General features: G+C 39.3%; 1 protein-coding gene across 1 annotated transcript in view; it reads right to left on the bottom strand.

Annotated features, from left to right (window-relative positions):
- Positions 1 to 13,270: 13,270 nt before the first annotated feature.
- The window catches only part of GDPD1 (glycerophosphodiester phosphodiesterase domain containing 1), a 50,285-nt gene continuing 39,986 nt past the window's right edge, over positions 13,271 to 23,569 (bottom strand). Inside the window, exons 7-10 of the mRNA XM_045773439.2 lie at positions 20,431 to 20,564; positions 15,895 to 15,954; positions 14,335 to 14,386; positions 13,271 to 13,933 (exon numbers count right to left, since the gene is read on the bottom strand). Of these exons, the coding sequence (XP_045629395.1) occupies positions 13,811 to 13,933; positions 14,335 to 14,386; positions 15,895 to 15,954; positions 20,431 to 20,564 (369 nt within the window). The 3' untranslated portion in view covers positions 13,271 to 13,810. The remainder of the gene's footprint in view (positions 13,934 to 14,334; positions 14,387 to 15,894; positions 15,955 to 20,430; positions 20,565 to 23,569) is intronic.

Here is a 23,569-nt window from a genome sequence, read left to right as displayed (position 1 = left end):
ATCCTTTTTTCCTGAGAAAAATATTGCTATTTTTCTTCTCAGCATTTCCCACCTGAGCCAAGAGGTATTTTTCTTCCATGATGATATCATTTATCTAAGTTTTGGATAGGTTAAATTCAGATTGCGCTAAGTGATTAATAGGGCCGGGTGTATCCTGTTTCATTTTGCAAAGCTGCCTACATATTTCTTATTTCATAATCACATGACCTAAAAATGATGACTGTGGGAATACCCAAGAAAAGGGGAAATGAATCAGCTACAGAGAAGAAGGGACTAACTGGGAATGACTCTGTGAGGAGTTACAGAGTTCATCTGAATTTTACTGAAGTACACAAAATTATAGCTTCATCATTGGTGAGCTTCAGTATTTGACCTCAGAGATCACAGAGGACAGAAAAGGTGAAGCTCCTGAATTTCTTACAACTCAAATTCCTTGGGCGCCTGGGTCAGTTAAGCATCTGACTCTTGATTTCTGCTCAGGTCATGATCTCAGCGTGGTAAGATTGAGCCCCACATGGAGCCCAGCGTCTGGCTCTGCACTGAGCATGGAGCCTGCTTAAGATTCTATTTCTTTCCCTCTGTTCCTCCCTACCCTGGTCACAAGCGCATGTGCTCTTTAAAAAAAAAAAAAAAAGAGTTATTGAAAAAAAAATCCTCTGAGTAACGCCATACAGCATTTGGGGCCCAGCCCTGACGTATACTAAATATTAATTTGTTTATTCAAAACTCTTGCTTGGAAGATAAAGGAAAACAATTATATGAGACCCAGTATGATTGTTTTTGTATGTTTGTTTTTGTTTGTTTTTAAAAGTAGGCTCCACGCCCAACATGGGGCTCAAACGCACAACCTTGCAAATAAGAATCCCATGCTCGGAGCACCTGGGTGGCGCAGTTGTTAAGTGTCTGCCTTCGGCTCAGGGCGTGATCCCAGCGTTCTGGGATCAAGCCCCACAACAGGCTCCTCCGCTGGGAGCCTGCTTCTTCCTCTCCCACTCCCCCTGCTTGTGTTCCCTCTCTCGCTGGCTGTCTCTGTCTGTCAAATAAATAAATAAAATCTTAAAAAAAAAAAAAAAGAATCCCATGCTCTACTGACTGAACAAGCCAAGTGCCCCTTAATTCCTTTTTGCTGCACCCTTCCTATGGTCATATTTAAGAAGTTCAGTGACTTATGGTTAGGGAGAAAGAGCCAGCCTGTGAACAGCAGTGTTGTGTGGTGAAAACAGTGTTGATCCTGGTTTCTGAAGAACTAGGTTTGCTTATCAGGTTTGTCCTCTCACTAGCTGTGCAATCTTGTGTGAGTCACTCAACCCATTGGAGGTCCAGTTTCCTCATCTATAAGTCAGAGATGAAATCACTTATTTCACAAGACTGTGATAAAGATTAAATAAGATGATAGGTGTGAAAGATGCTGGATAAAGGTTAATTCCATTCCTTTTTCCAAAGGAGGGTTGGAGTTGTCTAGCTATGTTGTACAGCTTAAAGCATCCAGACCTATGCTCTGGATAGTGTTTCCCAAAGAGTCACTTGATTCAGAACGTTTCATATTCCCTCCAGAAATATGTTCCTTTCTCATTTTAGTCAACGGCTCTGCCACCCAACTCTTACAGTTATATAAGCAAAGCTTCCCAATCAACCTAAAATTCTTCCCTTTTCTTCACCCACTGAGTCTGTTGCTTCTACCTCCAAAATAGATCTGAAATCCAGCCACATCTTACCATCTCCACTCCCACTGCTGCATCTCTGCTTTTTCCAATCTATTTCTACTCAGAAGGAAGAACAATCTTTACAAACATACTACATCACTTGTCTGCTTAAAACCCTTTAATGGCTCCTCATTGAACCTAGAATAAAATGCAAATTCTTTACCGTGGCCTGTGGGAAAAGCCTTTATACATCTGATTCCTGCCTAGGTCTCTAGCCTCACATTGCATCTCCAGCTTACTTGGCTCCGAGCACACTGGTTTCCCTTCTCCTTGAAAACACCAAGCACTTTCCTACTTGTTGCACTTCTTTTGCCTTAAAACACTCTTCCCCTCATGTTGTATCTCATACTTCAGGCTGAAATGTCACCTCGGAGAGACCTTCCCTGGTCAATGAATCTGAAGTTGCCCCCTGCCCCCTTAACCCTCAATCACATCATAATTCGCCATATATAAGTTGCCTCTTTATTGCTAGTCTTATCCCAAATGCAGGAACTATGTCTTTTTTTTTTTTTTAAGATTTAGTTATTTATTTTAGAGAGTGAGAGCATGTGAGTGGGGAGAGGGGCAGAAGGAGAGAGAGAAAGAATCCTCAAGGAGACTCCCCACTGAGCACGGAGCCTGATGTGGGGCTGGATGTGGGGCTTTATCCCAGGACCTGAGATCATGACCTGAACTGAAATCAAGAACCAGCCACTCAAGGCACCTGGGTGGCTTAGTTGCTAAGCGTCTGCCTTCAGCTCAGGGCGTGATCCCAGCGTTCTGGGATCGAACCCCTCGTCGGGCTCCTCCGTGAGAGGCCTGCTTCTTCCTCTCCCACTCCCCCTGCTTGTGGTCCCTCTCTCACTGGCTGTCTCTCTCTGTCAAATAAATAAATAAAATCTTAAAAAAAAAAAAAAAAACCAGCCGCCCAACTGACTGAGCCACCCAGGAGCCCCATGTGTCTTGTTACCACTGTACACATAGCACCTTGCCCAGTGCCGGCACATGGGGCACTCAAATATTTGTGTGTTTTTTTCAAATATTTGTTGAATGAATGAATAATTAAGTGAGTTAATAAAAGGAAAGGGAGAAAAAGTCTTGAAAATCTGCATTTTGGCTAGCTTCCCAGGTGAATTGGTCAGGGGACAAGCAGGAAACAGATTCATACTCAACTTAGAATAATTTGAGTATTGTTTAATAAGAGATCATTTACAAAGATATGAGGAAACAAGGATAGTCAAATGCCCAAGGCTCTTTAACCCATGAAATGTAGAAATCTTGGGAGCTGTTACTGGCACCTAAAAGGAGAGAGTCCTGGAGACAGAGCCAACTTGAAATAAGCTTGCCCTCAGTCAGGGGACTCAGTCAGCCCAAAGCAATTTTTTAAAAAAGATTTTATTTATTTATTTGGCAGAGAGAGAGAGCGAGAGAGCACAAGTGGGGGGGCGGCAGAGAGAGAGGGAGAAGCAGGCTCTCTGCTGAGCAGGGAGCCCTATGTGGGGCTCAATCCCAGGACCACGAGATCATGACCTGAGCCAAAGGCAGACATTCAACTGAATGAGCCACTCAGGCACCTCCCCACCCAAAGCAATTTTATAGAAAAAATCGATACCAATCTCTCTCTTCACTCTCTCCCATTGGCCAAACTGGAAGAAGAATGAGACTGATAATAGGACTTAGATAACATTTGTCTGTAAGTTTTTATTTTTTCCGTTAGAAAGGACAAAGGCTCAGGGGTGCCTGGTTGACTCAGTCAGTGGAGCATGTGACTCTTGATCTCAAGGTTGTAAGTTTGAGCCCCAGGTTGGGTGTAGAGATTACTGAAAAAAAAAAATCTTAAAAAAAGAAAAAACAAAGACTCATATAATATCAATGGTTGTCAATTCTGGATGTTAGACTCACAAATATTAAATTACTTTTTGTTTTTATCTGTGATTTCTCAATTCTCAAAAAAGTGGTGGCAGTTTTCCATCTGCTCCCACTGTCAATAGGATCAGTTACTGATAGGGATATCGACCATCGATTCCCATTTCCATGGTACTACCAATATTGTTGAAGCCATGTCAGAGAATAATAAATGCATTTGACATGTGGAGATTTTCCTATTTTTAGAAGATCTTTATCTCTTTGAGAAAGAGAGAATGAGAACACGAGATGGGGGAGGGTCAGAGGGAGAAGCAGATTCCCCACGGAGCAGAGAGCCCGATGTGGGACTCAATCCTGGGACTCCAGGATCGTGACCTGACTGCTTAACCCACTGAGCCACCCAGATGCCTGAGATTTTCTCCTTTGTAGCTTTTATTTAGAAAGTTCACTTTTCATAGTATCACATTATAACCTTCCCTTCGACCTGGTTTTTGATGTTTTTCTCAGTATTGAATGGTGAATTGAAGACGAACTAGAAAAATCAGAGTGAGTGGGAAGGTTAAGACGTAGCCACACCAGTTCTAGCTAGGTGACCATGTCAGTTCCCTAATTTCAGTTTCAAGTATGGGAATGTTGATCAACCTACTCTACCAGGTTGTTGTAAAAAATACATGAGAACATATATAAAAATGAACAAAATCTGGGGCGCCTGGGTAGCGCAGTCGTTAAAGCGTCTGCCTTCGGCTCAGGGCGTGATCCTGGCGATCGGGGATCGAGTCCCACATCAGGCTCTTCCGCTATGAGCCTGCTTCTTCCTCTCCCACTCCCCCTGCTGTGTTCCCTCTCTCGCTGGCTGTCTCTCTGTCACATAAATAAATAAAATCTTTAAAAAAAAAAATGAACAAAATCTAAATACTTACATAAATGTAATATATTACCGTTATTCAGCAATACAAACTTTCACATCACTGTTACTTGAGCTTATTTTGAATTTAAATGTTTGAAAAAGTGGTTTTTTTTTTTTCTCTAGCAGTCTATGGGCTTGTTTGGTATAGGCTGTCTAAATCTCCAATTAGTTATCCTAGAAAACTAAGAAATAAACATCAGCTTCTTTCTGATAGTTCTGGGCCATACTAAATTTCCTGTCCACACATAATCGATCTCCAGCTCTCTCACTTTGCCCCATCCCCACCTGTTATGGACTCCCCTGAATTTTAGGGGGACTGAATTGTGCCCCCAGTATTCATATGTTGAAGCCCTAACCCTCAGTGTGACTATATTTGGAGGTAGAGCCTTTAAGGAAGTAACTAAGGTTAAATGGAGCCCTAAGGGTAGGGTCCTAATCTGATAGGACTGATGTCCTTTTAATACGAGATTTCTCTTGGGGCACCTGGGTGGCTCACTTGGTTAAGCATCTGACTCTTGATCTCAGCTCAGGTCTTGACGCAACTCAACCAACAGAGTCACGTGGTCGCCCCAACATCCTAGGTTGTTTTTTGTTTTTTTGTTTTTTGTTTTAGATTTTATTTATTTATTTGTGAGAGAAAGAGAGAGAACAAGCAGGGGGAGCGGCAGAGGGAGGGGGAGAAGCAGGCTCCCCACTGAGCAAGGAGCCTGACATGGGGCTCAATCCCAGGACCTGGGGATCATGACCTGAGCCAAAGGCAGACACCTAACCGACTGAGCCACCCAAGGATCCCAACGTCCCAGTTTTTATACTCCCATTCTTCACTGTAGTACAACAACAAAAAATAACCTCTTCCTCCTTTTCCCTTAGCTCAATTGTTTACAAACTGGACCATAAACACTAAGGAGGACAGGAGTCATTCTGTGTGCTTCACAGCTGTAAGCCAGGCGTCCAGCATGGCAGGGATTCATAAACATTTATTGAATGAGTTACAACCCATTCAGTCTTGATTGAAAGAGATCTTTGCTCATGTGTCCTCTCTCTCTCAGTCTCTCCAGGTCTCTCCACGACTTCCCTGTTGTTCTCATACATTAATAAGCCTCCCCATCCAGAACACAACCCACTTAGGGGCGCCTGGGTGGCTCAGTCGTTACACGTCTGCCTTTGGCTCAGGTCATGAATCCCAGGGTTCTGGGATCGAGCCCCGCATCAGGCTCCTCTGGTGGGAGCCTGCTTCTCCTTCTCCCACTCCCCCTGCTTGTGTTCCCTCTCTCACTGTGTCTGTCAATTAAGTAAATAAAAATCTTAAAAAAAGAAAAAAGAACATAACCCACTTGATACCACATCACCTTTTCAAATGTCCTGGTTCTCCAATTCCTTTGAATAAATGGCTGATTTTTACTAGCCTCATTTATTTTTTTTAATTTTATTTATCTGAGAGAGAGAGAGCACAGTGGAGGGGAGTGGCAGAGGGAAAGGCAGACTCCCCAGTGAGCAGGGAGCCCGATGTGGGACTCGGTCCCAGGACTCTGGGATCATGACCTGAGCCAAAGGCAGATGCTTAACCGACTGAGCCACCCAGGAGCCCTTACTTGCCTCATTTAGTACCATTCAGTCCTCTTCATTCTTTTGCAATCTGCCATAAGTTCTATCAGCTATAGAGATAAATGAACCATAGTTAAGGAGGCTTCCTTTGAAACCAAATGCAGTCAGTCATCCTCGCCCAGCCCCTGCTTTCCTTGATCTCATTGTCCTATTCTGGACACTGCTGATAACCACCTTCTTTATTAAAATCTCTATTTTCATGGGATCAAGGACATTGTACTTTCCTACTTCTGTTTCTCAGACCACACCTCCTTTGTCTTCTTTGAGCATATCCTAAGGCTTAACTCTCTGCTCTCTTCTTCCCTACCCACTTCTTCAAGAGGTTTTTGTTTTTGTTTTTGTTTTATTCTCTTGGTCAACTCTTTAGTGAATGACTCCAGAAATTACAGCCAAGTTGATTGATTTCATTTCAAATACAGAATCTCAAGCCTCAAATCAGCCCTCAGAACAGCCCAGGAACCCCGCTCTGTTTCTCTAATAGGAACACATTCCCACTCCCAAAGATGACTATGACAGAAAGCCTTCTCTTTCCTCAAGACTTTTGTACCTCTTTTTCCATTCTCAGTTTTAGCAAAGACCTTGGCTCAGCTGTCATAGAGAAATTAGAAACCACTGGATGAAAATTCTGATTTTCCCACTGCCCAAACTATAAAGCCCTGTTTTTAGTTGTACCTTGATTCTTTTCATTTACAATGGAGGAAAAGTCCTTCTTCCCATGAAAAGCTTGTCTCTCCACTTGTGTTCTCTCTCTCCTCTTCTTTTTATTCTTAGTGCCCACCAAGCTCTTTCCTGCCTCGGGGCCTTTGCATTAGCTCTTCCAGCTGCTTAGAGCAGTCTTCGTTTTCTTTGCATGGTTCATTCCTCTTGCTTTAGACTCAGTGTAAATGCCACCTCCTCAAAGCGGCCTACCTTGACCATTTACCTGAAATAAGCTCGACTTTATTCTCATTGCAGTCCTTGTTTGTGTCTTTCGGAATGTTTGCTTCAACTTGAAGTTATCATATTTGTTCACTGTTTTTGTTTAAATTCTCAAACAGAATGTAAGATCCATGAGCCTATACACCATGTCTCTCTTGCTTACTATTATACCATACCCCCAGAACTACTAAGCGACTAACCTACAGGAGGTGCTCAATAAATATTTACTGCATAAATGAATGACAACATCAATTTCCTATTTTGTCCAGAGAGGGAATCCAGTGATTGGAGGATGGGAGGAAAGAGAAATGTCACTGTATACCCTCTCATATTCTATGAACCAGTGACTATATTACCTATTCAAAAATAAATTACGTTAAAATTAGAAAAAAGAAAGCAGTTGTACCCCTTCAGTCTAGAGGGGATGGTGGCTTGTACTAGGATGGTGGCAGTGGGGCTGGGAAAAAGTAAATAGATTCGATATCTAGGATTTCATGATTGGATGTGGGGGAATGAGGTGTACCTAAGAATGTCCACCACAGCATTATTTATACTAATAAACAATTAGAAACAACTTCAATTTCTAATGACAGGGTAATAGTTAAGTAAATCATGGCCCATCTACTTGATTAAACAGTATTCCATATTTTTTTTTAAAGATTTATTCATTTTACAGAGAGAGAGCGAGCACGCTGATGTGCGTGCAAGGGAGGTGTGCACAGGGAAGGGCAGAGGGAGAGAATCTTCAAGCAGACTCCCCACTGAGCACAGAACCCGACTAGACTCAATCCCACAACCCATGAGATTGGGACCTGAGCCTAAACCAAGAGTTGGACACCCAACCGGCTAAGCCACCCAGGGGCCCCCAGCATTCCATATTTTTAAAAGAATTTATAACATGGGAAACTGTTCATGTTATATGAAGTGGGAAAAAAACCACAAGATGTAAAGGTATTTATACAATATATCATAACCATGTAAAAACCTCTAAAATTACGCACCGTGAGAAATAATGGAATAGAGCAAAAATTAATAACAAGTAAATGTCTTTGAGTTGTGAAATTATGAATTCCCTAAAATTATGCATTTCCAATCTCTGGATCATTTCCAAAGCAAAGCCATAATCTGTTTCCTGATTTGTTGACTAAGCAGGAAACCTGGATTCTTCGGTTAATTCCAAGTTGGCAGTTAAAGATTTCTTTCTTTTTTTTTTTTTTTCCAAAGGAAGTAGAAGTTTACTGAATACACTGCAAGGGAGTAGTGGGCAGGGCAGTAGAGAGGCTGTCTGCCCAAAGGTTTCTTTCCTTAAGAAAGAACGCCAGGAGAGAAGAAAGAAAGAAGAAAGAAAGAAAGAAAGAAAGAAAGAAAGAAAGAAAGAAAGAAAGAAAGAAAGAAAGAAAGGAAGGAAGGAAGGAAGGAAGAAAGGGAGAAAGAAAGAAAAGAAAGAAAAGGACAAAAGAAAGAGAAAAAGAAAGCAAGCCAGATTTGGAGAGGAGTCTCCTGCTAAGACCCTGGACACAAACAATTCTACAGTAGCTGGACAGGCTTTTATTTTTAAGTGATTTTTCATTAATTTTGATGAATTAGATTTGATGTCTCTTCATTGTAGATAAAGCTGGAAAACTGGACGAGTAACATTAAGTCACTCATAATCCCATTATCATAAAAATCACAACTGAAACTTTGATATCATTTCAGTTTTAAAATGAACATGTATATTTTTGTTCACACAGTATACAACTTTATGACTTAGTCTTTTCACTGAATAATATCTGGTATTAGTAGATATAGAACAGTAATATGAGATCATTGTATGTATCTATAATTTAACTAGTTCCTTAATGTTGCAGAGTTACATTGTTTCCAGTTTTTCACTCTGCATAGTTACCATTGGGGCATTTATCCTATTATTTTCTTAGGATGTTATTCCTAGCACTGGAATTTCTGAATGAAAGTATGTATTTAAACATAGTGTCAGGGACGCCTGGGTGGTTCAGGTCATGATCCCAGGGTCCTGGGATTGAGCCCCACGTCAGGCTCCCTGCTTCTCCCTCTCCCTCTGCCCCTCCCTCTGCTTGTGCGCTCTCTCTCTCTCTCTCAAATAAATAAATAAAACCTTAAGAAAAAGATTTCAGCTCAGTGCGAAGTCTAAGATTCTCTCCCTCTGCCCCACTTCCCCTGCCCCCCACCCCTGCACCTACACACATTCTCTCGCAAATAAATAAAATCTAAAAAAAGAAAAAGAAAAAGGCTTGGAGTGAGTTAGGAAGTAAGGGAGGGAGGGAAGAAGGAAAGAGAGGTTCTATTCAAGCCTGAAAGGGAAAAAGTTCTTAGATCAAAGATTATAAGAGCCAAAAATTTTTTTTGCAGAAAACTCCTATTTTAAATCAAACCTTATGTGGAACTCACATGTGAAACAGAATAAAAGTGGAGCAGTTCTGATCCAATTGGGAATGGGTAACACAGAGCTATACCTGCTCAGCCTCCTCTTAGCGTAATCACCCCATTCACCCAGCGGAAGCTATCTAGGCCCCATCTTGTTATCTTATGATGAAACCCTACATCTAAATTTTAAAACCACTGGACAAACGAGACCAATGTATGGCATAGCAACCTATTCGAGTTGCAAGTAGAATACTGAGAAGGAACTAACACCACCTCTAAAGTACTAGCTTTGCAAAATCATCCCTATAAAGCATACAAAACTGCTAAATCTTATTTCTCCAACTATCCTTTCCTCCAAGGGCTAATATACTTAAAGCACAGCCACTCAGATGTCTTTCTGTCATTTCAAACTCTGTCATTTTAAAGAGCTCAACACAGTCATCATTTTTACCATCAGACTGGTTCCCCTCTTCGAGTTCCCCATTTTCTTACAGCTTTGGAATGAGTACTGACTTTCCCTTCTCCTTTTAAGCTCTAGTCACCGACTCTTACTAATTCTTCCCTTCAGAGAAACGTAGATTCATTGTTTCCCTACTTACGTTGCCACTACTTTCCTTTGGACCCTTGTTACCTCAGGCCTGGATTGCTGCAAGAGTCTCCCTTCTGTAGACTATTGCCAAATTAATTTTTGTGCAATTTAAGATCAACTGGATCTGGTTAGCCTTCTGACCTGATTTCTGGACTGTTCTCTGACACAGGCTTGTATCTTTCCTTCATACTGTAGGATGTTCCTACTCTCCAGTGTGTCTGCTATGTAAGAGTTAGAAAAGCTAGACATCACTCATGGCTTTAGGAATTGTCTTGGTTTGCTCTCAGCATTCTGATATCTTTGATTCCTGGATCTGACTGCTTTAGTTCTGATCTTGTTTTGGTGCCTGGTCTGACGGCAAATTACATTTTCCTTTTGGTACTGAAGTGATTATGTCATATTATTGCCTAGCAGTTTCGGTTCTTGTTTTTAGTCTTGAGTTTAGCCACCTACTTAAAAGAGGTTCTATTCGGGGGCGCCTGGGTGGCACAGCGGTTAAGCGTCTGCCTTCGGCTCAGGGCGTGATCCCGGCATTATGGGATCGAGCCCCACATCAGGCTCCTCCGCTATGAGCCTGCTTCTTCCTCTCCCACTCCCCCTGCTTGTGTTCCCTCTCTTGCTGGCTGTCTCTATCTCTATCGAATAAATAAATAAAAATCTTAAAAAAAAAATAAAAGAGGTTCTATTCAGAACAAACTCTTCAACCTGGCATTCATGACTTTCCTTCAATTGGAACTCTTTTTTTTTTTTTTAAGATTTTATTTATTTATTTGAGAGAGAGAGAGCATGAGCAGGGAGGAGGAGCAGAGGAAGAGGGACAAACAGATTCCCCACTGAGCAGGGAGCCTGACGTGGAGCTCAATCCCAGGACCCTGAGACCAGGGCCTGAGCCAAAGGCAGATGCTTAACCGACGGAGCCACCCAGGTGCCCCTCCACGTATATTGTTTAAATGCACCTTTCTAGCACCACCATGTTGCACAGCCCTAAGCAGAATCATCCATGTTATGAACCATTCTGTTAATGATTTCCCATACTACAAGATTCTACAATTTATGTTTTAAGTTCTCTTTTCCCAAACCATTGCAGCCAGTTTTCTCCACAGTTGTGGCTCATAGATGCCCACCTGTTGTCAGGGCCCCACTCCCATTTCTAGAACCAGTCCTGGCTAGAAACGAGAGGTTTAATAGTTCTGGGACTCAGTACCAACTTAGTCCAGTGTTATCACTCTGTTCTTCATTTCTATTAAATGAGCTTCTTTCTAAGACCTGGGTCCTAGTTCTCGTACCTTGTGTTCTATTTTGCCTTGGTAACAGGCCCAGGACTTCAGTCCTACAGGGAAGCTCTCACTACTTCATATTAAAACACCCTCATCCCAATTGCTTACTAAAACGCCTGGCCAACTGTTGCCTCTTGCCATAAACTTGGGCTCCTATTGGTAGGCCGGACTAGACCTATAGCTAGGCCTGTCATGCTTACTGCCAGCCTCATCCCAGTAGAAGGGTCTAATCACGTCTTGTCACCACTTCTCACTTTCCCACCATGCTGTTCACTATGCCTAGCAATAGCTATCTCAAAATGAAAGAGTGTTTAAGCTCTTTTAACATGTCATGCTCCGTGGGGCGCCTGGGTGGCTCAGTTGGTTAAGCGTCTGCCTTCGGCTCAGGTCATGATCCTAGGGCCCTGGGATCAAGCCCCATGTAGGGCTCCATGCTCAGCGGGGAGCCTGCTTCTCCCTCTCTCTCCCCCAGTGCCCCACCCCCCACCCCTGCTCCTGCGTACAAGTCCACTCTCTCTCTAATAAATAAATAAAATCTTTAAAAAAAATGTGATGTTCCCGGGGATCCTGGCTGGCTCGGTTGGTAGAGTATGTGACTCTTTGATCTTGGGGAGCCCCACATTGGGCATAGAGATTACTTTAAATAAGTAGATAGATAAAATGTGATGCCCCAATCAGAAAAGCAGTAGTGAGATGTTATCTGATCATGAATATCAACTCTCCTGTTATAGATACTATATACTTATATTAAGCGAATAAAAGTCACCTTGACTATGAAAATCAGCAAACTTTTTTTTTTTTTTTAAGTAAACTGCTCCCAACATGGGGCTCAAATTCACAACCCTGCGATCAAGAATTGTATGCTCTACCAACTGAGCCAGCAGGCATCCCAAAATTAGCAAACTTTTAAAATATGACTTTCTAAACATCTTTACCATATTGGGTACTTTATCTATTCTACTGCTTGACACAAAATATATGCTGGCCCTGTAATATGAACTGCTCTGAATCATAAAAAAGCAAAATTCAAAAAGAAGAAATAACAAAAAGAATCATATCAAAGTGATCAAAATAATCCCCAGCAACTATAACCATGAAGTATAGTGAGTCAAAGTGAAAACGACGGATTTAATGGATTACCTGCCCAAGGCACTTGTTCAGATGCCAAGACGCAATTTCTTACCGTAAGAGTGTTTCCATATTTTCTTTTGCTTTCCTTACTCTAGAGAGAAATCTCAGGTGTGCTTACTCACATTATCAATTTATCACCTCATTAAATTCTGCCTCCCCCAAAATCTATAAAGCATATTTGGAATTACAACTGCAAAAAAGCAATGAAGAACCCTTATTTTGTTCTTGTAAAACTTTATTACAGTTTAAACAAACAAACAAACAAAAAAAGCGCAAATGTTATTCATGTCATCAAGGGACAGGTGGGAGTATGGTCATCCTTCACTGCGGCTAGCTGGCGGGCTCCAAGTGAGAGATGCAATCTAGGTTAAAGACCCTTGTTATTCCAGAGTGTATTTACCTCCCAAAGAGATAATGAAAATTAGTCAAAAAGATTAGAAAAAGATTTACATGGAGTCATATCAGGAAAGCTGAGAAAGTGATGCCTAATGTTTTGAGAAATTCTGCTTCCACTTAAATATTCAGAAGAATTAAACCTTAAAGGTCAGGAACAGGTGGTTTATACAGTACGTATTAAAAACAATGATATGTACTTTTGTCAGTTTCATATGATTATTAGGATTCAAGACATTATTTAAAATATAGATGTAGGCCCAAACAGTTAGTCATCACCAAAAGAAGGAAAATTTTGTTGAGAGGAAACATAATGTTTAGAGGAAACACAAATATATGACTATTTGGGTCTTGTCTTAATTTACATTTAGTAAGTCCAATTTTAATGTCTTCCAAAAAGAAAGGACATGGCAACACTGTGACACCTGAAGAAGATTCCAAACAGAATGTCCCCGCTAACAACAGCAACCAAGAAATCTAATTGTCTACAGTTTTTATTTCTGATCCATAGTCTCAGTTCTTTTTTTTTTTTTCTTTTTGAGTCTGCTTTCTGTTAACAATGTAGAGCTTCTCACTGATTTCTAAACTCTCCTCCCACTGTATTTTCTTTCCTTTTAAACTAAGATGTACCTAGAAATAACGAGACAACTCAGCATGGCTGTAGCGGCCTTCAATAATTTTGCTTTACTAATTAGTTGATCTTATTCCAGTGAAGGCTAACACCAAATTTATCCAATAGTCTTTGATTTCACAATTACTTATAATAGTAGAATACTGCATCATATACAGAACTCTTGATCAATAATCTTCTACTTATATCTCATAACCAGTTATCTTTCTAAACAAACTATTTACAAATGTAAAATATGCAATATTCTTTAAAATAAATATACAATATATAGTTTCTACATTCTCAGACAAGCTTAAAAATGAGGTAATAAAAACTTAAATGATTAAACCTTTACCATTCTGGAAATGGCTTAGGGAATGATGGCAAACTTGTTGTTTTTTTCTTTAGGTCTTTTCATCTTTTCTTTGCTTCTGAGTACCTCCTTTTCTATGCTGAAAAATTATGTAAAAAGTCCTTAAGCTTTGTTGGATAATCTGTCATCACCCCCGTTGCTCCCAAATCAAAAGCTCGTTTGTATTCTTGTTCTTCATTCAATACCCAAATATACACCTGAAAATCAGAAGCATGAGAAGTATGAAAGGTTAAAACAGAAAATTATTTTTATAATAGCCTTTATATACTACAATCTCAGCATACTTAGAAACAACCTTTTAAACCTGTAATTTTAGGAAATCATTGAACCCTTTAAAATTTTTTTTTTTACTTTACTCATTAAATATACACTGTCCCACCCTCTGGCTTCAGGTATTCTCACCTATACATAAGCGGACTCCAGCTGCTAAAATGCCAATGCTTTCTTGTGAAATGTAAAGCACAGCTTAAGATCTTATGTGATCTTAAAGTAAAGCAGCAGCATCAGAGCTGGAACCAAATTAAGTTCCTGCCCTTTACAACTACTGTTAGACTGGTGAGCTACACTGTTTCCAAAAGGCATCATTCCAGAAACTTACCTGAATGCCTCTGGCAGTGAGGTGGTCAAACAAGGCTTTTCTCATTAGTAAACTGGAAAAGAAAAGCAGAACAGATTTAGATACTTCTTAGCTCTAACTAAGGACTATTAGTCCTTAGTCCTAATTTTGTCCATTTAGAGTTTATAATTCCTAATTGAATTTAATCCCAATGCTTAAGCAGCAATAAAGCAATGGCCTCCAGTAATAACTGCAGTGGATGCATTTATGTTCTAAATGCTGGATCTCCCTTCACTGCTGGCTGTTTGCTGGTGGACTACCAGAACCTCCTTTCTATTCCTTCTGTAACTAGATCCTCGGGAGATCCAATCTCCTTGATGCCACTCCATAGACAAGAGGCTTCCTCGCTTTCTCTGTTGACACCATAACAAGTGAGAGGGAGCTAAGAAGTCTAACTTTCTAAGTTAAAATAAGGCAGTGAACTTGGGCCAAGTTCCATAATATCATAGTTCATTTACATAATGGATTAGTCTTTCATGTGCTATCTTAGAAAACTAATGTCCATTAATTACACTATAAATAGGAAAACTGCACTTTTTATAAAGTGCTAAATAATTGACTTAAAAGCGAACTCTTAGGCAACAGCTCTGACCACGGGTCCTGTCCCTGTGCTTTAATAAACCACCATTTTGCACCAAAACAAACAAAAAAAGTGAACTCTTAGAATATAAATCACTTGAGCATGATGGGAACGAACTATACTGGAAAGTTACACATATTATTTCTATTCTGTTTATGTCTATTAAAATGATGAAATAACAAAACTAAAAATCATATGCATTTAACACCAATTAAAAATGCATCCTTGAAAACCAGAAATTAAATCAGGAATAAAGCAAAAAAAGAATAAACCCCGTGGCACAGTGAAAAGATAAAACTAGTTTTCCAACTCTTTGAAAGAGAAGCTAGTAATTTAAAAGGTTGTGATTTAGGATTATTATTTAAGCATTCTGAGTCCCATTTTAAAGCAAAATACAGCACAGCATTGTAGTATTTACCTAAAATTAAACTCAACATGTCTGAGAAATGAATGTAATTTCATTAAAGTAGATGCCCACCATAAAGGTGGGGCTTCCTGTCTGCCATTAAGAAACAAATCTTGGTGCAGATTTTTCAGAGAAATGTGCCACCAGTCAATATACACTTTTACATATACTTGTATTGCTATACACACTTCTTTCTACCATGTTTTTGACTGCAGGTTAGTGAAAACAGCAAGTAGGTAGAAGGGAACGGTTATACATGCCACCTCTTCTACTCACTAGCTAGACAACTCTAAGTTAATCATTTACCTTTGGTTAGGAGGGCACTCAGTTTTCTCCTGAAGCTGGATGAGACTCTCTCTCAAGATTCCTCTTAAGGTTTTGTGACTAGTAATTAAAGTAGTTCTAAATGATTCATATACATCCAACCTACGCAGTAGGTGCTCATAGTGACCTTGTTACAAATCACATGTAGAAAGCTTGCTCTCAATTATCAGCATAGTGTTTCATAGAGATAGCTAAAACAATAACGCATAGATCAAGAAACTAAAATTCTTACATATCAGAAAGCCAGATGAGAAACTTTTGACTTCTGGACATAGTGTGTGGTTCTTTTAGCCTGAGGCGAAATAAAATTTGAATCATAAATTAGAAACACAGGAAGAGATCAGTGTGATAAAATAAAATGAGTCCAAAAACAAACAGTTGCCTTGCACTTAGTATGCGCTTTAAAAATATTTGTTAAAAAAAAAAAAAGTAAATGAAAATAAAGCCCATTTGGGTTCTCTCTCTATTGATTTTGAGACTTTTTGCCACCACTACTCAAAGGTGAAAAAAAATAATGGAAGTTATCTTTCTAGACCCTGGGTGCCTGGGACTCATATCTCTTCTCTTTTTTGGTAAAGCTTCTTTCTCTCACTTGGTCTGCTATAACCTGGTAGATAGTAGATTTAGTATATGGGCTGCTGAAGTGAGCTCTAGTGTATAGTAAACTTAACATACAACCAAACTTTACTACAAATTAAAAGATATATGGGGCAAGAATGTGACTAAAAAAACCCTAACAGCATGTTTTTTCTTCCTTTTTCAATATTTGAAGTCCTGGGTCCTGTTCTTTTTTTTTTTTTTTTTCCTTCAGTTTTTATTTAAGTTCCAGTTAGTTAACATACAGTGTAGTATTAGTTTTAGGTGTACGATATAGTGATTCAACAACTGCATACATCACCCGGTGATCATCACAGTAGGTGCACCCCTTAATCCCCATCCCCTGTTTAACCCATCCCCCACCCACCTCCCTTCTGCTAACCATCAGTTTGTTCTCCACAGTTAAGAGTCTGTTTCTTGGTTTGCCTCTCTCTCTTTTCCTTTTGCTCATTTTTGTTTCTTGAATTCCACGTATAAATGAAATCATATGGTATTTGTCTTTCTTTGACTGACTTATTTTGCTTAGCATAATACTCTTTAGCTCCATCCATGTCATTGCAAATGGCAAGATTTCATTTGTTTTTATGGCTCAGTAATACTCCATTTGCGTGTGTGTGTGTGTGTATGTATACATGTATACATACACACACACACACATGCCATATCTTCTCTATCTATTCATCTATTGATGAACAGTTGAGCTGTTTTCCATAACTTGGCTATTGTAAATAATCTGCTATAAACATCGAGGTGCCTATATCCCTTTGAATTAGTATTTTTGTATTCTTTGGGGAAATACCTAATAGTATGATTGCTGGATTGTGGGATGGTTCTATTTTTACCTTTACGAGGAGCCTCATTACTGTTTTCCCCAGTGGCTGCACCAGTTTGCATTCCCACCAACAGTGCATGAGGATTCACCCATTTCTCCACATCCTTGCCAGTACCTGTTTTTCTTGAGTTTTTCATTTTAGCCATTCTGACAAGTGTGAGGTCGTATCTCCTTGTACTTTTGATTTGCATTTCCCTGATGATGAATGATGTTGAGCATCTTTTTATGTGTGTGCCGGCCATCTGTGTATCTTCTTTGGAAAAAATGTCTATTCATGTCTCCTGCCCATTTTTAATTAGATTATTCATTTTTGGGGTACTGAGTTTTATAAGTTCTTTATATACTTGGATACTAACACTTTAACAGATCTGTCATTTGCAAATACCTCCTCTCATCCCATGGGTTCCTTTTAGTTTTGTTGATTGTTTCCTTCGCTGTACAGAAGTTTATTCTGATGTAGTCTCAATAGTGTATTTTTGATTTTGTTTCCCTTGCTTCAGGAGACATATCTAGAAAGAATTTGCTATGGCTGATGTCAAAGAAGTCACCGTTTATGTTCTCTCCTAGGATTTTTATGGTTTCAGGTCTCACATTTAGGTCTGTAATGCATTTTGAATTTATTTTTGTGTATGGTGTAAGAAAGTGGTCCGGTTTCATCCTTTTGCATGTTGCTGTCCAGTTTTCCCAACACCATTTGTTGAAGAGACAATCTTTTTCCTATTGGATATTCTTTCTTGCTTTGTCAAACATTCATTGACATATAATTGTAGGTTCATTTCTGGATTTTCTATTCTGTTCCATTAATCTGTGTGTCTATTTTTGTGCCAGTACTGTTCCGATGACTACAACTTTATAATATAACTTGAAGTTCAGAATTGTGATGCCTCCAGCTGTGTTTTTCTTTTTCAAGATTGCTTTAGCTATTTGGGGTCTTCTGTGGTTCCATACAAATTTTAGGATTGTTCATTCTAGCTCTGTGAAAAATGCTGGTGGTATTTTGATATGGATTGCATTAAACGTGTAGATTGCTTTGGGTAGTATAGACATTTTAACAATATTTGTTCATCCAATCCATGAGCATGGAATGTCTTTCCGTTTCTTTGTGTCATCTTCAATTTCTTTTCAGAGTACAGGTCTTTCACTTCTCTGGTTAGATTTATCCTAGGTATCTTACTGTTTTTGGTACAATTATAAATGGGAGTGATTCCTTAATTTCTCTTTCTGCTTCATTATTGGTTTATAGAAATGCAACAGATTTCTGTACATTGATTTTGTATACTGTCACTTTGCTGAATTTGTTTATCAGTTCTGGCAGTTTTTTGCTGGAGTCTTTTGGGTTTTCTACATATGGTATCGTGTCATCTGCAAATAGTGAAAGTTTTACTTCTTCCTTGCCTATTTGGATGCCTTTTATTTCCTTTTGTTGTCTGATTGCTGTGGCTAGGACTTCTAATACTATGTTGAATAAAACTGGTGAGAGTGGATATCCCTGTCTTGTTCCTGACTATAGAGGAAAAAGCTCTCAGTTTTTCCCCATTTAGGATGACATTACTGTGGGTTTTTCATATATGGCCTTTATTAAGTTGAGGGTTTTTATTATGTATAAATGTTGTACTTTGTCTTGTGCTTTTTGCATCTATTGAAATGATCATATGGTTCTTATCCTTTCTTTTATTAATGTGATGTAGCACATTGTTTGATTTGCAAATATTGAACCTAGGCCCTGTTCTTTTTAATTACCTTTTCTATATATGACCTTTGGACCTATGCTGAGTTTCTTCTTCAATTTCCTCAGGTGCCTGGAGCAGCACAGCTACCCGTGCCATTTAACTTTGGGTTGTACCCACAGCAAATCTCTGGTTAGCCTCTCTACTACAAAAACTTCTCAGCTTCTACGTTTAACAGCACTCAGTGATTTCCATTCCCCCTGGCTCTTCACTTCTTGTTTTCTTTCTAATTCCTCCTGTCTATAGGAATAATTCTGAGTCTCCACATTTAAATTCTTTTTTTTTCTTTCTCTCTGAATTCAGTTTTTATTAGCTCTCTAAATAAAATCCTCTTTTCCCTAACTGTAGCCTAGGTGGGAAGTATGGGTTGCAACTTCTGGAATCTCAGGGATTTAGTATCTCAAACACTAATTACCTGGTTAAACAAATTATATGCTGTCTTAGGAAGTACCCACTGTCATCCATTAAAAAAAAATAAAATAAAACACACAGAATATACTACCTTGTCTTAATCCACAATTACTTTTTAGAGAAAAGATTAATTCTATGATGTTTGTTCATTTGTCTGTATTTCAGTAATACCTGCTTCTAAAAGGAACACATGGAGATAAGCTAGAGAGGACAACAGTCCATGCCAAGCCAGAGGAAGCCTAAGTACTTTTTAGGAATAAATGGTCAGGAATCATTTTAATCCAGCAAATGAAAATGGTTTCTTTGTAGGCAAGAAGTGATTTCTGTTTTGTCTGAGAAATAGCTACAAAGACTGTCCATAAATATAATTGGGAATAGATAAAATAAACATGCTCATCACGAAGAAACTCAAATTGGAAAACAAGCGTGAAACATAAATGCTGAATACAAGGGTACCGACCAAATTGTTTCTCTTACCAATATTTCCTAATGACTGCTGCACTAACGTTCAGCTTGATCTTTTAAAGTTCTGTTTGGGGATGAAAAAAGTTTCCATGCAGGTGAGATCACATTTAATTTAAATTTTTTTTTTTTAAGTAATTTCTAGGCCCAACATGGGGCTTGAACTCACAACCCTGAGATCAAGAGTCGCATGCTCTTCTGACTGAGCCAGCCAGGTGCCCCAAGAATTTGGAGTTTAGTGGAATTTCAGCTGCATATTGTGATGAGGTATAAATAAGTTAGGGAAGTTGGAGGGCAATTGCTATTACATGTTAGAATAAAAGAATTATTAAGCTTCAACAGTTAAGTTCAATTCTTTGTACCTGACTTCTGAGTACACAGGCACAGAAAGTCATGTTACCTGAAATGGGTCCAGATGAGATACTTATAATCCTATATTATTCATTTTACAAAAATGCGTCTTAATTATATCAAAAAGCATTATTAATACAGGTCAGTTAATCCAACATGTAAATATCTAGCAATCTATACTTTTTCTTTTTTTTTTAAGATTTTATTTTTAAATCCCCAATGTGGGGCTCAAACTTACAACCCCAAGATCAAGAGTCACATGCTCTACTGACTGAGCCAGCCAGGCACCCCTATAGCAATCTGTTCTTTGTCATTTATATTGATATTAATGAGCCTTGATCTTAGTCCCCCTATGATAATAACTGATGAAAACAGAGTAACCACTTACTTCAGTATGATAGAAGGCATTGGGATTTCAAAAAACTGTTCTCGAATGGGCACAAAGGGCAAGAGGCCAGTGAAGAAAAGGCCAAGAATGAGCAGAACACGTTGTAGACTGAAGAGTATAGGAATATCTGAATTCTAAAAGACACAAGCAATATCATGTTACTTTACAACTGCTCAAATAAAGAGGATTCTTTCACATCCTCAAAATTTCCAAGACCATCTGGACACTTGTTAAATGTACTCCTTGGATTATCAATATCCATCTCCAAACCCACCACACTTAAAAAGGGCTAGTCCTTGCCAAGTGGGTCAGGATCGTCGTGGAGCCCTATGCTGTTAATTGATGATACTCAAATTTCTCTATTCCCTGTTCTCTGCTTGCAACATCACTTCTGTCTGTTGGTGATAGTGCTTATTGCTAGAGAGTAAAAGTACTGAACCTAATGGAATAGATAAAGAAATGAAGAAATGAAATATTCAGTAACCTTGACTCCCATTCAAAAAATATGTAACTAAGGATCTATATTTATTCATATATATCCATATATAGAAATACAGGTGTTCCTATCAGTAGATATAGTTATATATTAGTTAAGCAGGATATGATATTGATATACCTATAGATAAAATATAAACACTGTTGCAAATATGTCATCTTTCAACTACATTTTGCATCAAATATAAATAGGATTTCGTAAGCTAGTCCAAGAATCTAGCCACCATTTTAGATTTCTATCGTAAAATGTGTTCAAGATCCCAAAACCCTTAGAATGCAAACTTCCTATTCATATACGAACTCTTTTCATCTTGTAAAACTGAAATTCTGTGCTCAGTAAACAGCCCCTCATATCCCCATCCCCCTAGCCCCTCCTATATTTGTCTTTAAAACAAACAGAAACTATGGTAAAGTTGATTTTTTTTAAAGATCTTATTTACTTATTTGAGAGAGAGAGCATGAGAGAGAGAGATCACAAGCAGGAGAGGGGGGCAGAGGGAGAAGCAGATTCCCTGCTGAGCAGGGAGCCCGATGGAGGACTCGATCCCAGGACCCTGGGATCATGACCTGAGCGGAAGGCAGACGCTCAACCGCCTGAGCCATCCACGAATCCTGAAGTTGATTTTTTTCTATACAAAAGTAATATATTGAAAAAGTCATGCAGAAAAGTAATTTATTTTAAATATTACCTCTAAATTACCCACTTCTTTATTTAAAAAAAAAAAAAAAGAGTAAGTTAGTTTGAGGATTCTTTTGCCCCTGTGTTCACAGGATGCTTTGTAACATTTTAGGCTTATTTATATACTGGTGTTTCTCGTACAGGTGGACATTGTATGAGTCCCTGAAAAACTTGATTTCTGCAAATTCATGCACTAAGAATAACAGAGCTCACGGGAAAAACAGGGTTGGGGCCGACCCCCAAAACTTACACAACTTTGGACCCAGAGAACTAAAAACAATAACTGGTACTTCTGGAAAGCCATGCCAGGCTGCCCGGGGTGGGAGAGGGCGGGGTTTGGTATGCCTGCCCACCACTGACATAACAGCTGGGGCCACTCTGTAGCTTCTAAATTAGAACATCTGGAAATCTTGCCATTTGCAACATGGATGGACTGAGAGAGGGTATGATGCTAATGAAATTAAGTCAGACAGAGAAAGACAAATACCATATGATTGCCCTTATATGTGGCATCTAGAACACAAAACGAAAAAACAAACAAAAAGCAGAAACAGACCCATAAATACAGAGAACAGACTGATGGTTCTCCGAGGGGAGGGGAGTAGGGGCATGGGAGAAGGGGAGTGAGAGATACAGGCTTCCAATTACGGCATGAACAGGTCATGGGGATAAAAGATGCAGCGTAGGGAATACAGTAAATAGTACTGCAATGGTATTGCATGGTGACCGATGGTAGCTACACTTGGGAGCACAGCATAATGTATAGATTTGTGGAGTCACTAATACCAATCGTGTTTCAATTATACTTGAATAAAATAAACAGAATTTATGGAATGGGACCAAGGCATTAGTATTTTTTTTTTTTTGAGACTTTTCAGGTGATTCCAACATACAGCCAAGCTTAAGAACTGCATTAAGTAAGAACGAATTAAAAGTCATTTTGTGGGACTGAGGGCCACATGTTTTCCCCTCCCCACGGTGTGCCCCATTCTTCTTTTGTTTTTATATTTTTAGTTTCAAGCATTTGGGAATTAAAGGGCTAATGCAGAATTCTTATAAATCATACTTTAAGAATTGTGAAAGATGCATGACTTAGGGGCGCCTGGGTGGCGCAGTCATTAAGCATCTGCCTTCGGCTCAGGGCGTGATCCCATCTGGGATAGAGCCCCACATCAGGCTCCTCCGCTATGAGCCTGCTTCTTCCTCTTCCACTCCCCCTGCTTGTGTTCCCTCTCTTGCTGGCTGTCTCTGTCTCTGTCAAATAAATAAATAAAATCTTAAAAAAAAAATATGCATGACTTAATTATATGGCATGTTCATAATGTGAAGAACAAATATGATTGAGACATTTTTACTATGATGTTCAAAAATTACTGCAGGACGTTTTGGAGTTTTTAAATTCTAAAATGACAGAAAGCCACAGGCTTCGAGAAAAATATGTGAATCAAGGGAAAAGTTCTGTGATTCTGGGTCAAAAGTGGACTTATTATTTTGAAACAACAGATTCACAAGAAGTTGTAAAAACAGAGTCCCATGTACCCTTAACCTAGCTTTCCCAAATGGTAACATTTGATGTAACTGTAGTACAGTATCAAAACCAGGACTTGACACGGGTCTATCACTGGGGTTTTTTGTTTTATTTTCTTTCTTTCCTTCTTTCCTTTCTTTCCTTTCTTTCTTTCCTTCCTTCCTTCCTTCCTTCCTTCCTTCCTTCCTTCCTTCCTTCCTTCCTTCCTTCTCCCTCCTGGCCTGGCATATCACTGTTAATCAGACTATAGACCTTATTTAGTTTTCACCACTTTTAAAAATTTTGCATTCATTTGTGCATGTGTTTGGTTTAGTGTGGTTTTTATTTTTTTAAGATTTTATTTGCGGGGCACCTGGGTGGCACAGCGGTTAAGCGTCTGCCTTCGGCTCAGGGCGTGATCCCGGCGTTGTGGGATTGAGCCCCACATCAGGATCCTC

The sequence above is a fragment of the Ursus americanus genome, chromosome 23 (genome assembly GCF_024610735.1).
Source record: "Ursus americanus isolate L20-20 chromosome 23, mUrsAme1.1.p, whole genome shotgun sequence".
NCBI classification, from domain to species: Eukaryota; Metazoa; Chordata; class Mammalia; order Carnivora; family Ursidae; genus Ursus; species Ursus americanus.
The sequence above is the reverse complement of the archived record's forward strand: the minus strand, read 5'-3'. Positions and strand labels throughout refer to the sequence as shown.